Genomic DNA, 16,316 nt, shown 5'->3' with positions numbered 1-16,316 from the left:
AAATAAAAAGTAAGCTGCTGATGTGAGTTTAGTTCATTGAGCGAGTTTATAGCTGACCTGATAAATTGAATTTATTTAAAAATTTCTGTTTTTTTTTTTTTAATATTTAAGAATTTCTGTTAGTTGTGGGTATGACAATAATGATAGCTAGTTACCACATTGTAATTTTGAAAAATAATATATAACTCTATAAGAATGTGAATTTTTCTTTATTTCCTATCAATTAAGGTTTAATACTACTGACCAATACTCTAAAAATAATATTTCTAAATAATATATATATGTTGGAGCACTTAGAATACCATAAAATCCAAGTTTGTATTTGTAATTAAATCTATTTTTGGATCCATATTTTTTGAAAAAGCATAATAAAAACAGAGGTAATCGAGACTTCTGAAAACAAAGATAAAAATCAAGATTGAATGCATTCTTAGTGCTTTCCACGTATGCACCTCAATAATTAATTAAGATCATTATACTAAATATTAGATTTAATAATGCTGCATCCTTTTTTATTTTAATTATTTAGAGAAAATTTTTTATAGAAGAAATTATTTAGAGAATTGCTGTAAAATAATTTTGTAAATTATAAATATTTTTAAAAAATTAAAATTATTTAGTTTCTTAATTCTTGTGAAATTTGAATGGTTAAAATGAGAGCAACTAAGTATTAAAGGATACTAGTAATTCAAGCTCGAGAGATGACAGAGATTTATTCTCTCTTAACCAGAGGTATTTATCTACCCATTTAATTAGATTTTCTTTTTACATGCATACAACTGAGTAGTCGTAAGTTTGAATCCTACAATAATTAGTACAAGCAGATGCTAATTAACACGAGAAAAATAATTCAACTTTGTAACATAATAAATAATAATAGTGATTATTGTAATTTTAGTCAAGGGATGCCAATATTGACATCAAGAACAATCCTACGCTCAGAATGGCATGAGTTTGCTGGTTGATTAAAAATTGATAATGACATTCTTGCTGAAATAGATTAATTGTCTATATATATATAATTGATTTTTCATTTTTCATATTATAATTTTTACAATATTCAAATAGAAATTCTAATTATAACTTTTTTGTTCTTATGAATAGAATAAAGTAGAGCAAATATTTTTGGATCTTCTTAGAATTTTTGTTCCCCTTTTTTAGATTTAATTAGTACTTTTAGCATGTGCATTGCACACTTGTACTTGTATTGATATTTTAAAAATAATATATTTCATTATAATTATTATTATGTGAAAAATATTTAAAATCATTATAAAATTTATATTTTAATAAACTAAGAATCAGATATTATGCAAGTAATATTAATTGGCATTAGATTGAATAACAAATTATATAATTATTAAAGTTTGAAATTGATTTTATAATTAAAGTTCGTCTAAATAATAAATTTAGATTTTAAATCTCTCACTTTAGAGATTTTTTTTTTTTTGAAAAATTCAATTTATTATTACTCGTAAAATCGTATGTTAGATTGTTTTATCCTCTATTCTATTATTAGTTAAAAAAAATATAAAACACGAGGGTTTATAATATTATATATTGTACTAATTCAAGTGTTAATGAAACCCAAAGTGAAAGCTATAGTATTATATATTATTATCTCTGTTCTAAAATATAAGTTGTTTTTTATTTGTTATTTTATTTTAAAATATAAGTCGTTTCGTGTATTTCAAGAAATAATAAATGATGTTTTTTCAATGTTGCCGTTATTTAGAATAAATACATCACAAGCAACTATTAATTTTGAGATAAAGGATAATTTGGTCAAATTATTCTTGAATTTGTTATAATGTAGAAAAATTAATTGCTTCCTTAATCTTTATGCAAAAACTTTAAACGAATTATATTTTGCGACGGTGAAAATAAATAATAAATAATGTAATAATTTATTAAGTAAAAACATGACTTGTATACACGTGTTGCTTGTCAATTGGCCGAAGTGTTTATGTTTGGAACTTTGAAACAATAATGAAGGGGGTTATGGAGTCAGCTTCATCATCCATTATTTGCAAGATTTCTCACATCTTGATTAAATTAAGGAGTTTTGAAATGGACTACCCTCATGTCTCCATATGAAAATTTTGTTTTTATTTATTTTATTTTATTTTATTTTATTTCATATATTACTGCAACTCCAATAAAAAAGGGCTCCCTAAATTATTCTTCCCCTATGGACTTTATAATAAATTACTCAAGCCATGTTCATATCAATCAACAATTCACTGGAAGTTACCTAAATAAAAATAAAAAAAAGAAAATATTAGATTGATAATCACATAATAAAATAATACTGCTTCAAATGAAGGAGGTATTCAATATATTCGGTGTAGCATATGAATATAATATCTCGTTGTCCTTTTTTTATTAGTAGTGGCGGAGTCGGTAATTAAATTTAAAGGGGGGGTAAAAAAGAACTTTTAAAAATTTAAGGGGACTAAATAAAAGAATAACTTTTTGAAGGCAAATATATATTTTTTTAAAAAAATCTAAGGGCAAAAATGAAGAAAAAAAATTGGAGTTAGAAGGGGCAGTGGCCACCCCTAGCTACTTCTCCCTTTGCGGGTGTCAAAATGACCGTCAAAACCAAACTGACTCATTTTAGTTCGGTCAGTTGTTTAATGGAGGTTCGGTTAATTGGTTTATTTGGTTTGAATCAAATTATTTGTTCGAATTAGTTTCGCAAAAATTTATTGGTTGCCTTGAAATCAAGCTGAAAAAGCGAAAACCAATCAAAATCAACCGAGCCAAATGGTCCGATTGGAGTCAGTCCGATTCAGATGTCAATTTCAGTTCAGTTTGGTCTGTTGTCAAAAAGTTCAATTTGTATTTTATGGTCTTAGTTCGATTTGAACCGAACCGATCGATTGCTCACCCCTAATCATGCCTACCTCTATGTATTAGAGTCATTTATTAAAAAATATTTAAATACAAAAAAAAAAAAATATCATATTAAGTTAATTTTTGGTTGCCCTTTTACTTTGATCAAACCATAGCTTAGAGTAGGTCATATGATACAAAATTGCTAATTTTCAGAATACTAGGTTTATTATTTTAAACAGTTTTTAGATTGAAATTAGAGAATTACTAGTCAAGTCTAAAGCACCAATTCCCATTTACAGTTCTAAAAGCAGCTAATGATTTTTCCACAAAATCATAACAAACGCAACACAAGTAAGTCACTTAATGAGCAATTGAACATCAAACAACTCTATTATAAATTTTGTGTCGACTTTTGTCCCGTTATTGCGGACAAGGAACCCATTTGTGTCACCAACTTGTAAATAGTACCACACAAGTAATCATATTCTTTTACTCGTAAACAATACACGATATCAAATATTCACCTAGAGCAATTTGTCATTTCGTGATCACCCGTTACGAGTAAGATTTAGTTCTAATTCAATTACTTGTAATTGAGACAAAAAGAATATATCAAACACAAAATTTAAAATTCAAAACAAATCCTAAGTTCAAATTAGTTTAATAAATCTATTCGTGAGTTAAGCCACAAGCCTCAATTGGAAAATATGCGTGTGTCCATGCAAAATATATATGTGTATGTATATACATATATATGATTTAAATCAGAATCAATTTATGATTAATGATTCTCTATTCTAATTTATAATTGAAAATATGTGCTTGTAATTCGGTTTCAATTCTTTATTTTTTAGAACAAAAATCCGCAATTTAGAATCGATGGATTCGGTTTTAAATTATAGAAAAAAAAATATAAAGTCAAAGAATCTCACCAAAATTTTCAATTTACTTTTTCTATTTTGTTATATTTTTTAAAATATATTCTAAGCTTTATCATTAAACTCATTTAGTTTTTTTCAATATTACTACTTAAATATTATATATTCATCATATAAAATTAAAAAATAAATAAAAAAAAAAAACTTCAAAAGATCTAAGTAAAGTTACAAATAGAAACCACAATTTTGCAATTGCGTTATAAATAAATCATCTAAGAGTGCTTCGGTTTTCATTTCATATCTTTTATTGAAAGCAGCAATTTAAAAATTAAAAGAAGCTGACTTTGAAACCATAGTCATACTTATGTCTAGTTTTACAGATAAAATTTACTTAAAGACATAGTCCGCTTTTGCTAATCCAATTCCTTATGGGTGAATTATATAGTTGTATATCAAATCATGGGTGAAATGTTTTTGAATGTCTAATTTTAATATAGATAAATCGCTAATTTTATGATTTACCTCAACAGATTTACGTTAAAAAGTATAAGACAAAGCATTATTTAAAAGAAAAGGTGCTAGTGTGAGCAATAGGCACAGAAGCAAGCAATCATCTTATGTGGCTCGTAAAGAAAGCAAATTGTCTAATGTTCACAATGTGGCCATTTAATTGAGAAATGCTTCAATTGGGTCAACTCAAAGATGAACATTGAAACTTAATAATGTTTTCATTTCAGCAATAGATGATAATTTGTCATTTCGACATAGAAAATAATAATGATTTGATGCTGCTAATAATTATTTTTTTTGTACTAGTGGAGTAAGAGAGTTCTCAACTTTTGGAACTTTAATTTCTTGTCAAATATTTTAATTGAGATTTTAAAATTTGAGTTACAACGTGTACGCAAACACGTTCAAAACCATTTTTATTAATTAACAACTCTTCTTACAGTTTTATATTGTTCAAATTAGATAAAATTGTCAAATTAATAATATTTTAAAAAATTATTTTAAGTTGAATGGAACTGTGATTTCATACACTCTAAACCATATCCCAAATATTATTTTTATTTTTATTTTTGAAAGATCCCTTTTTTTTTTTTTTTTTTTTTTTACAGAAAATGCTGTTATTTAGTCGGACATGATAGTAAGTTTATAATAAAAGTTAAAAACGTCACAGTAATTTCCAAAAAATAGATAATATCTGACAAGCGCAATGGTCAAACAACTATGATAATACCTGACAGTTTCTATATTCTACAAGAAAAGTAATCTGTGGTAGTCTCTCCATTTCTAATTCACTTTTCTTCTATTCTACTAATAGAACAAAACAGAAAGGAGAAATTTCTATTTTTCTACTTCTACAATGAATTTGGCCACCACTCATACATGAAACCTGCTACAGCTACATGGGGCTCTTATCAATCTCATCATTCCATCAGAATACCAATATTGGGAACCCAATAGAGCTTAGAGAGTACAAGACATGGATGTGAAGGCTGCATGTTCGTGTGCTCCCTTAGAGCAAGAACGATACCAAAGCCCTCTCTACAGTCAATGTAACGGGTAAACATTCCTGCCCATTAATCTTGGTTAATTTCGAGTACTGATACCATAGCCAGGCCTCTATTTCATCATTCCCTTCTGAGTGCATCTTCTTCATAATGTTTGCTGTCTGTTGTGTTACCATGTACTTCAACTGCTTCCTGAGTGTCATAGAACAAAGAAATGAAAAAAAAATTAAAAAAAAAAAAAAATTCATGCAACTTGAAAACGGAAATCAAGTGGATGAATTCCTGGATGGCTCAAAACTCTATAACTAGATGATGGACGAAGTGAATTAGCGTTGAATGCAGGGAGGTCAATTTATTTTGTGATTCCTACTGTTGCAGTACAGTGGACATGAAAATTACCAGCTGCCGGCACTTTTTGCAAAATGGCAAAAAGAAATGCAAATCACCTTCATTGTGATTGATAATGTTGTGACTATCTAATGTCTAGAGTCAAAATTAGGAGTTATCATGCGTAGAGGTTCAAGGCCAAACAAGTTGCTATGAGAAACAGAAAAGCAGCAAGCCAAATCAAAACAATTTTAAAATCTCATCACTGCCTCCCTATACCTTCATGCCCCTTTTCATGTTCCATGCGCTAATCTAATTTCATTCATAATCATATCTCACAGATATTCAAGAGGAATAATTTTTCAGATGATTCAGGTTTTCCACCCAGCTGATTGACAAAACTTCTTAGTGAAAGAATAATAAAAGTGGCATGTAATTGTGCAGAGAGAAATAAAATGATATGAGTTTGGAATGCAGTAAAATGTTTTATCTAAAACATAAGAAATGACAAAGAAAATGCCTGTTCTATATCATAAAGCAATGTTCAAATGTACCTTCGGTTTATTTTCATAGGAATGTTGTTCACCTTCTTCGATGCTTAACATGGAACTTGTCTTCTCATCTTTGTTAAGGTTCTTACCATTTACACCTACTGTGGAAGAATCATGAATGTTGTTTGTAGACTTCTCATCACCTATATCAGCACCAGCCATACTGACCCCATTTTCTGTGTCAGATGCATTTTCAATACTACCATTTGCTATGACATTTCTTTTTGCGGCAGCCTCTTCAGCTTTCCTCTTCTCTTCTTCCCTCTGTTGTCTTCTCTTGGCCTCTTGCTCCTTCAATTGTTTAAATCTGAATGAATGGAAAGTTTCAGGCCACAAACAACCATGGTTGGTGGAAAACAAGGTAAAATTTGCAAAATTAAACAACCTTTCTCCTGGACGTGGGCCTTCTGGTGTCAATTTTTCAACTTGTGTGACCTTTGTTTTCGTGGAATTTAATTCAGAAACAGACTTCTGAATCCGAAGTTGCTCTTCTTGACTAACAGGATTTTGCGCACCCCCCAACTTCTGAAGCCACACCTGTTGTGCCGTGCTTAATATGTTATTTGTAAACCTGCAAAATATCACAGTTCAGGAAAAATATAAGCAGAAGGATGGTGGGGAAATAAACAGTTCCTATGAAAAAATCTACAAGGAAAATTCTAGAGTGGTGCAATGCTCATTGAATTTAAGGGCTTCACTTCAGCTCACCAATAAAGGCTTAGACCAGAAGGAACTGAAAGAGAAAAATAACCAATCAATAGCGGAAGGAGCTTTGTGATTGCTTGAGAACTCTTCATGTTCGGGTCATTACTCTGCAAGTACGAGCATCTGTTACCACCCTCCCAAAAACTTGACAAAAAGAAGAGACTGAAAAGATTGCAGCATTATAGATATTCTCTATGTCTTTCCCAAAAATTCCTTAGCTCATGTTGGGGCATATAATAAAGTCCTCAATACATACAATAGAAACAATTCAAGCACACAAAATGTGTTGATAAATAATGTTCTTCTCCCATGTAAAAAAGTAGGAGAGAGAGAGGGACAGGAGTGTGCGTTAGAGAGAGAGAGAGAGAGAGAGAGAGCAGCACATAAATAGCTTGTGATATATTATTCTTTTTTATTTATTATTATTATTATTATTTTTTGCTTGCTTCACTTACTTACTCATTGTACAATCTACATAAAGGTAGCATCAAACTTAGGGTTACAAAAGAGAAAGTTGATTGTGACAGTAAACAGTCACATTAGTAATGAGTGCACCAGTTTGGTAACCTATTGACTCAATATATTAAATTCGAGAGCATTGAAAAAAAAAAAAAAAAAAAAATTACCCTATGTTTGACAAAAGGCATATCCACAAATAAGAAACAATTGGAAGAAATTATGTTTTCGACAAACCAGAACTAGTTGGTACTGCACTCAGGGTAGATAAAATCATGTATACATGGGCAAATTCACACAGAAAATGACTGACCTGTGATGATTGCATGATTTGGACAGAGATGTACTGGGAGACAACCAACAAGACAGGCAAGACAAGATATGCCAAGGTATCAGACCACCCAAGCGGTGGATGTCCATCCTGAGAGAAATAGGGGGTGAACAGGCAATCATGAATCAGTACCAGAAATCCAGAGCAGGAACAATCAGACATGATAATTCAACTAGAAGAAAATTTACAAATAGAGAAAGAAAGTGAATCTCAAGAAAAACATTAGAAATATAAGGGAAAAAAGAACATAATGGAAAAAAAAAAAGAAAATTAAACACTCTGTATTACTTGATTAAAATACATCTTTAACATGTAATGAATGAGGTCCAGCTTATCCTATAATTTATAAAGCAACAAGATGCCATCACATAGTACGATGTCCATGGAGTTCAAACAGATACAATTTTTTTAGCAAAAGAATTTCAGAATTGAACTAAGGTACTCACAACAAATGGGAAAAGCCAAGAGATGCCACTGCCATTTTGACGAGCCGCAATTGTTGTTGGACCAGCAAGGGAGGGTATCCAAAAGAAGCCCTCAGTAAGAAGTCCCTTCATATAATACATAGACATCCATTTAGAAGACAGTGAAAACAAAAGGCCATAGAGCCAATAAAAAGTAAGAATTAACAAAAAGAGGAAAAAAGAACCTCATCTGCTACATTAGAAAGGGCTCTATACAGCCCAATCCATACTGGTATTGTGGCCAGTGTAGGTAGGCATCCTGACAGAATCAGTAAACAGACATTAAGGAGACCACAAATCTGGATAGCAAGGTATATATACATAAATACACACATACAAACATACAAAGGTAAAGAAAATTTTCCTTAAAAAAAGAAATCACGAGTTCTACAGTTATAGTCATGATAAACTGTGGAAAGGAACACACAAAAAGCATTAATTTGTCCCGTAGAATTCATATTGCACTATTTCTGTAAGTAACCAGAAGAACATTTTCCTCTAGACCATACAGACAAACCAGAAAAGTTCAAAGATAGGGCCTTAAAAAGATTCATCAATTTCTTTTAAGTGGGAATCCAATTATAAAAAAAATTGAACCAAATCTTAGAGATTCTTACCATGCAACTAAAACCAATAACCAAAAGATGATAACTTTAACACTGAAGGTTGCCTAGAAACCAAGTAACATGTGTTTGAATATGCTTGATTCAATCAGTATTAGTAGTCATATCAATGTATTGAAAGCAAAGAAACCAACAAAAGTATAAGTGACGTCCGAAAAAAAACTTATAATTACCCATCTGATCTCATATCAATTTTAGAAATTAAACAAGTGTGCAACAGAAGTACCTGCAAATGGGTTTATGCCAGCAACTTTATACAAACGAGCTGTCTCAAGTTGAATTTTCTCCTGTCAGTAAATAGAAAGCATTGAACTTAGTCAGCAATGGAACAAGCTCAAAAGCTACTAAAGAACTGCTGTTAGATTGTATTTCATGATTTTGCGTCCCGAAACAATGTAGTAGTAGACTAGACTTGAACAAACTTTGGCACAGAGAACAAAATTCACCTGGTCTCCAGCATACCGTTGCTGAATAGCCTTTATCTGAGGCTGCAAAGATCGCATAGCCATTGCAGATTCTACCTGCCCAAAACAAATTTACAAACATATACGAATTCCTTCAAATTACAACTCGGAAAGGAGAGCTTCAGTATAGAAATATACCTGCTTCTTCGTCAAGGGAAATGTAGCCGCCTTAACAAGAACAGTTAGGAGTATAATAGCAAAGCCATAAGCATATGGAACATGCAAAGTAGATAATCCATCTTTTAAAACCTGAAACAGAATTGAAAGAGAACCATTTCAACTGTTAGATATATTGGCGACCATGAGAGTTAAAATAATAAAAATGAAAACAAAAAAGAGCTTACCTTTAAAATAGTTTCCATGTAAGAGGTGATACCAGAAAGCCAATCATTGTTCTGTTTGGTAGTGGTGCTAATAGTATCCGAATTCGAGACAGCTGAATCAGCAATCGTATAAAGAATACTCTCTGCCCTGCTAAACAAATCCATAATTAATCCCTCCGTAGCGCCATCCGGATCCGGAAACAAACCTTTGAACCCGAAACGAGCAACGCAGACAGACCCGCGAAGAAACGGTTTATGGGTAGAAAAGGAACCGAATTGAGGTCGGGGAAGGAGAGGGTTTAAAGTTCTGGTTCGGTCCGGGAAAGGGCAGAGAACGAGGTTTGGTAATGAAGGAGACAGAGAAGCAACCATTTGAAATCGGTCGGGAGTTGAACAGACGTAGTAAGTGCCGCTGAGTATTGGCGCCTGGTCTGACTGGTTGGCCCCGAATTAGAGGAGAAAGAAAGGAAATTGGGGAGGAAAGGTGGCCTTCATACACGTTCCACTTCGCTGATGCGTTTTTTTGATAATTTCCTAATTTGGCACGTATCCATTTTATAAATATCTGCCCATTTCAAGATAGTGTGTTTTTTCTTTTTTTTTTTTTTTTACATAATTCTTTTCACCCTATTATTAAGATGAGAAAAATACTGAAAAAATATGAAAGTCAACATTTTTAGTTATTAATGTTCGAATCTCCAATTGGTAGTTATTATTTATTAACAACTAATTACAAGCTTAATCAAACAAAACCTTAGTTTTAATTACCAAAAATAATACTTTCTCTGTTAATAAACTATAATTATATTAATTATTTCCTTTATTTCTTAAAGATAATTTGTTTTTCTTAACGTAAAAGATAAAATATTGCCTATTTTTAAAAATTATATAAAAAATTTTGAGAAATCAAAATTTTTTATAATTAATGATTACCATGAATAAAAACACAATCAAATTATAATTTTTTAGAAATAAAAAATAAAAAAAAATTAAAATAACATGAATTTAAGTGTAATGGAAAATTATAACTTAAGTAAAATTTTCTTTTCTTGGAGGAATTGGCAAAACCCCAAATAGGAATGTTGGGCCTTTGCCTCTATTTACCAACAAAGCTTACAAATTTTGTTTCAATTGGGCTTGGGCTAGGGCTAGAAAGCCCAAGTGCCATGAACAAAGCCCAGTTTTACAATCCATTTGTACACTAACAATTAACATTAATCCTATGAGATTAAGAATCCTAAACCGAAGTCTTAATAGTTTCTTCAGACAAATATGTGGTCTTTAGACCTTAGCTGATCATAGAACCCACTTAAAAGGAAGAGATAAGAAAATAGAGTGGGGCATGAAATATGAGGTCCTTATCTTACCATTTCCACTCAGTGGATAAGAGAAAAATCTAGAAAACAAATTCAATTGGACCTTATTTCTCTAACTTTAGCTTTACTTCACTTGTCTCAGCAAAATCACACAAAAAAACTCAAAGTAAAGGTAGTAAGAGAGCTAACCCAGCAAAGCCAAGAATCGAGAACTTCTATCAATGGCAGCAACAATGGCAACAATGGCAATACTCAATGCAAAATGTTATTTGAGCATTAGCTCAAACAAAAACATTAACCCTACAAAACAACCAACAAAACCCATTTCACTTCTTCCTATCCAAGACCTACCCAAAGGTCTAACCATGTCAAAACCAGTTCTTGCAAGTTCTGCCATAGCTGGAGCTTTCTTTTCAAGCTTGAGTTTATCTGATCCAGCTATGGCTGCTCAACAAATTGCAGAAATAGCAGAAGGTGATAATCGTGGACTAGCTCTTTTACTTCCAATAATACCAGCCATAGCTTGGGTTTTATTCAACATTCTGCAACCAGCACTTAATCAACTAAACAGGATGAAAGAGACGAAGGGAGTTATTATAGGGCTTGGAATTGGTGGATTGGCTGCATCAGGGTTTATGATAACACCAGAAGCATCAGCCAATGAGTTTGCTATGATTGCTGATGCAACAAATGACAATAGGGGTCAGCTTCTGCTGTTTGTTGTTGCTCCTGCAATTCTTTGGGTTCTTTACAATATTTTGCAACCGGCTTTGAACCAACTCAACAGGATGAGGTCTGAATAATTAATTAATTAGGGTTAATATTTATGTATAAAATGGGTTTTGTTGGGGAAGGTGTAATGGTAAAAATTTTACTTGTAAGTGCACCTTTGTGTTAATGAAATTCTCTTTGCTTTCAATTAATTTTTTTTCTTCCATTTTCCATACCGCTTAATTAATTAGATGTTCAAGTGTAAGAACTATTAATATTTATCTAATGTGTAATTTTGTAATTTTGTATTAATTAGATCTGTGAAATGCTCCCATTTATGTTAATTTTAAATTATATGGGGTAGGATTGTTGAGAGAATTGAATGATTTTTGCTCACTATGTGAATATAATGTAATATGAAATTATGAACCTTTAATTTCCTTAGAAGAATGAATAAGAAAATATATATGGCCATTTGAAGGCAAGTGAATTTCCATCACTGAATTTATTTTTGAAACTACTTGAAAAGATCCTCATTCAAATTGTATATGATTCAATTTAATCAAATAATTTTTTTATGATTTGATTTGAATTGAATAATTAATTCAATACCCTATAAGAAAATAAATTTTTTAATAATTGCTGATTTTCTTTATCAAATCGAGGGATTGACTGAGTATTGGTTTATTTTATATATGAAGTACAATTTAATCTTTGCTTTGGCACTTAAATCTTCATACTTTATCATTTTAATTTTTCCAAACGAGGAGGGATCTAGTGTTTTGGTCATTTGACTTTTACTGTGCAGATCCCAATCCATTCCAATTCAAACCATGTTATAGATGCTTTGTTTTCACTTCTGAAGTTTTTTTCCTTTCCAAATCATAAAATAAACTATTTCTCAGAAAAAGTAAACTACATATAACTTAATTAGCCTACTTTTGTTTTACATAAAGTACCTCAATTTAATTTACATTATTTACTAATTGAATTTCACTTTTTTATTATCAATTTCAGCATGTTTCCAGAATCTGATTGGATGCAGTAGAGCAATGTAGTTTTAGAATCGAAGAAATTTATTTGACGGACTTTGGGGTTTTCGACAATGCAAATTGCTCGTTGAAAGTTCATGAAAACTCCGTTCGTTGTAAAACCATACAAAGTTCTTTGTGGCGGCTGTGGGATGAGAGAGAAATTATCTTGGCAATGCAATTCTCTAATTTTGAGATTCTAAAAGCAAGGATGAACGACAAAAAAAAAAAAAAATTGACACTATAAGTGTGAGTTGGTATATCATAACTAATTAACGAGCAAATAAGCAACAAAGCTAATAGAGTCTGAGCAAAGGTCTTAATTGGCAAAGAAAAATAAATATGGAGGTAGTAATTGACAAAACTAAACTACCGGCTAAATTTAATAAAAACGTAAAAATTCAGATTTTTTTTTTTTTAGGTATTTAACATTTCTTAAACGTTATTGGTAGAAGTCAAACTTGATTCATAAAATAAAGAGCAAATTCATGTTATCAATTGAGTCAACTAGGTTAAACTTTTTAATTAATTACTTTCTTTATTTAAAAAAAAAAAAACAAAATCAATAGTTTAATGATGTCCAAATTTCTAACAATAAAAATTAATTTAATTTTGTCTTGTTTAATAGCCCGTTCCGTGAACTAATTATAGCATAGTTGTTTCTTACATTTTTTAATTACGTTGTCTCTCAACTCCAAGCAATTTGGCATATTCATATTCCATAATTTAATTAATCACACGCTTCTATCCTAATTTCCTAACAGCTCAACCAAATTATCAAAGGAAAATATTATTTCAAGTTTTTGCCAGCCAACCTTAGAATAAGCACAGCCACTGCCAAGATTTCAATTGAATAAGCACATGGATTCCAGATAGGCTACCCTTCTTTAAAGACTAAAATCAAAATCAACATCATTATTATCCTTATATTAAATTAATATTAAATTTACCATTTTCTTAAATAAATGAATTCCATAAAATTTTATACATTCTTTTATAAATTCAAAATTTTGCATTTACTATAAAAAAAATGGAGAATTTAATAAAAAAAAACGTAGATTTAAATATAACTAAACCAAATTCTACTAAAAATGTGAAATTTCTAAATGAATTTTACAAATTTAAATAGTATAAAGCTTTTTTATATAACTCTCCACCATCCTAATCTTCTAAAGTTACTTCACCGAGGTTATTTTCAAAATAAAATCAAATGAATTTTTCATTTTTGAATTTATTTTAAATATACAAAATTCATTTACTAGTGAATTCTATCTAAAAATTCATTTATAAATAAATTATAGATTTTGAGTTCATTCATACTAAATAGAGCTAATGTAATAATATGCATAAACTTGGATTTAAACCTTTGTGTTTGAAATAGGGGTAAACAAAACCACTGACCGAATCGAACTACAAATGAAGCCGACTCATTTTGATTCGATCGGGTCAGCTAGTCAAGGGAGATTTAGTTTGTTGATTTATTCAATTTCAACCAAATTTTCTATTTGGTTCAAGTAGGTTTCATACAAATTCACCAGTTAAGCTAAAAACCAAAATGATATTGTAAAAACCGACTGATTCAATTTTATTCAATTTGTTCAGACACCAATTTCAGTTTGGTTCAACCCATTGTCCAAAAATTCAGTTTACATTTTTGCTTTACTTCGGTTCGGTTTGAAATGAATCCAGAGTTTGCTCGCACCTACATCCAACGGAGGGAAGCCATTCATCATCATCATCAACATGACAACATCAACATCACCATCACCATCATATATATATATATATATATATATATATATATATATGCAAAATGATAATATGGATAAGGGATTGGTGAAATAATTAAAATAGACATTTCTAGCACTTGATGATGAAGAACCAATTAATCAAGGCATTGTAAAAAAATGTTCAAATAATGAATGGCCCACTATAAAAGGTATTTAGCTATCAACTCCATTACATTATTCTTACCAATGACACAAGTAGCCGTCCCGTCCCTATACTACATCCATGTATATACCTATGTGCCTTGCCCTACAACTATAACTACAATATAATAATCACGAAAATAATACACAGTAAAACGCCACATACTCTCCACTTGTAACTCCTAGATTGGCTCACCCTTATTATTTTTCCTTTCCTTTCGTTTATGCATTTTCCCTCCATTCTCGAGAGAAGGAGAAGAAAGTGGATTTTTAAAGAGAGAGATAGACCGCAACAAACATGCAGACAATAAACATGACACCAAAACCTTCTATGCTTAAGTACTTTCTTTTGTCTATCCTCTTTTCTTTTTCTTTCCTTCTCTTTTTCTTTTCTCTCAAACCAATCACCCACCAACCACCCTCCAACGACCTAAGAATCCGACCCGGTTACACCTCCTATGATTCTTACATACAGCGTCAACTCAACAAAACCCTTAATCCTAAACTAAGGAAGATTTGGATAACCCGAGACTGGGACCGTAAAGTTCGAGTCTTTTCTAGTTTCTTTCAAGATTTTAAGCAAAAAAACCTTCTTTTCAACCATTCTAAAGCGTTGAGCATCGGAGCCCGAGTCGGGCAAGAGGTGGAGGCTTTGAGACGTATCGGGGTGGCCGACTCGGTTGGTATAGACTTGGTTCCTTACCCGCCGTTGGTTATAGAAGGTGACTTCCATCACCAACCGTTCGACGATGACAGTTTTGATTTTGAGTTTTCTAACGTGTTTGATCACGCGCTGTATCCGGATAAGTTCGTGGCGGAGATTGAACGGACGTTGAAACCAGGTGGGATATGCGTGTTACACGTGGCTCTTTCCAGACGTTCTGATAAGTACTCGGCGAATGATTTGTATAGTGTTAAGCCGCTGGTGGGGATGTTTAAGAAATCGGAGGTGATTCATGTCCGGAAAGTTGACGGGTTCGGCTTGGATACAGAGGTCGTTTTTAGAAAGAAAGTGAAACACAAGGAAAAGGTAATCCAACGGTCCTGATTTGATTTATTTTTTATATGAACTGTATTTCATTTTCTCTTTATTTGTTTATTCTTTTTATTTTATTTTGTAATCTTGATGAGCTGAGAACTTTTTTCTAGTCTTATTATTTGTTTGTTTACATTTGTTGCTAATGAAATGAAAGTATTTCAACCAAAAAAAAAAAAAAATCAATGAAATGATATCACATTTCCATGTACACATACTTTATAAATACAAATGCAAATACATTTATTTTTTTGTTTGATATATATTGAATCATTTTTTTATTATAGAGTACCGTCACACAATTTTATTAACACGAGACTAATTTAATTTGAATTTTGTAGTTATCTTTTCTTTAAGTATTATTTTTCCTCATGAATTGAACTCTTAACCTTACATTCTTTGCTAAACTCAAATATATTTACGCTTCAATCATTTATGACATGAGAAATCTTTAATAACAAGAAAATGATTATATTGAACTTTTAATTAATATTTTGATGCACAAATATAAATATCAGCAAAGATTGAATATAATTTTGAAATAATTCTTTTTTCTCATAAACTTCATCAGCAGTTTTGTTATTTTGCGAGACCTCAAAGTGCTAAAATACGTAGATTACGTGTAGGAGTAAGAAGTTGATGATGCAACTAGCTAGAGGTGTTTCCCATTTAGGATAAACTGTTAGAAGCTTATGTGGGTAAATCGAAATGTAATTCTTAGAAAAAAATAATTTAAAATTTGTTTGCAGTTTTCCTTTTACAATAACCAAACCAACCAATCCACAGTTGGTGTATACATAATGTGAAGTGGATG

The 16,316-nt window shown here is 31.0% G+C and overlaps 3 protein-coding genes across 3 annotated transcripts; 2 read left to right on the top strand and 1 right to left on the bottom strand.

The window, feature by feature from the left end:
• Window positions 1–4,902: 4,902 nt before the first annotated feature.
• ALB4 (OxaA/YidC-like membrane insertion protein) lies at window positions 4,903–10,009 on the bottom strand. Its single transcript, XM_089719675.1, has 11 exons — window positions 9,499–10,009; window positions 9,293–9,403; window positions 9,137–9,211; window positions 8,917–8,977; window positions 8,253–8,326; window positions 8,050–8,154; window positions 7,586–7,693; window positions 6,820–6,923; window positions 6,497–6,682; window positions 6,115–6,418; window positions 4,903–5,425 (listed from the first exon to the last, which is right to left on the bottom strand). The coding sequence occupies exons 1-11, from the start codon at window positions 9,847–9,849 to the stop codon at window positions 5,354–5,356; spliced, it is 1,551 nt and encodes a 516-aa protein (XP_089575801.1). The 5' UTR covers window positions 9,850–10,009; the 3' UTR covers window positions 4,903–5,353.
• An 892-nt stretch (window positions 10,010–10,901) lies between these two features.
• PSBY (photosystem II BY) lies at window positions 10,902–11,716 on the top strand. Its single transcript, XM_012230169.3, has one exon. The coding sequence runs from the start codon at window positions 11,015–11,017 to the stop codon at window positions 11,594–11,596; it is 582 nt and encodes a 193-aa protein (XP_012085559.1). The 5' UTR covers window positions 10,902–11,014; the 3' UTR covers window positions 11,597–11,716.
• Window positions 11,717–14,613: 2,897 nt separating this feature from the next.
• LOC105644990 (S-adenosyl-L-methionine-dependent methyltransferases superfamily protein) lies at window positions 14,614–15,723 on the top strand. Its single transcript, XM_012230495.4, has one exon. It carries the CDS (start codon window positions 14,765–14,767, stop codon window positions 15,512–15,514), a length of 750 nt encoding a protein of 249 aa, XP_012085885.2. The 5' UTR covers window positions 14,614–14,764; the 3' UTR covers window positions 15,515–15,723.
• Window positions 15,724–16,316: the final 593 nt, after the last annotated feature.

The sequence above is a fragment of the Jatropha curcas genome, chromosome 3 (assembly GCF_041381405.1).
Source record: "Jatropha curcas cultivar XTBG-Jc1 chromosome 3, XTBG_Jcur_1.0, whole genome shotgun sequence".
Classification (NCBI taxonomy): Eukaryota; Viridiplantae; Streptophyta; class Magnoliopsida; order Malpighiales; family Euphorbiaceae; genus Jatropha; species Jatropha curcas.
The sequence above is the reverse complement of the archived record's forward strand: the minus strand, read 5'-3'. Positions and strand labels throughout refer to the sequence as shown.

Excerpts from the sequence above, each read along its gene's own strand:
- ALB4 (XM_089719675.1), bottom strand. The coding sequence starts at position 9,849 with ATGGTTGCTTCTCTGTCTCCTTCATTACCAAACCTCGTTCTCTGCCCT. Across the intron at positions 8,978-9,136 it reads AACGGTATGCTGGAGACCAG|GAGAAAATTCAACTTGAGAC; the intron begins GTGAATTTTGTT and ends ATTTACTGACAG. Across the intron at positions 8,155-8,252 it reads TTTCTAATGTAGCAGATGAG|GGACTTCTTACTGAGGGCTT; the intron begins GTTCTTTTTTCC and ends TATTATATGAAG.
- PSBY (XM_012230169.3), top strand. The coding sequence starts at position 11,015 with ATGGCAGCAACAATGGCAACAATGGCAATACTCAATGCAAAATGTTAT.
- LOC105644990 (XM_012230495.4), top strand. The coding sequence starts at position 14,765 with ATGCAGACAATAAACATGACACCAAAACCTTCTATGCTTAAGTACTTT.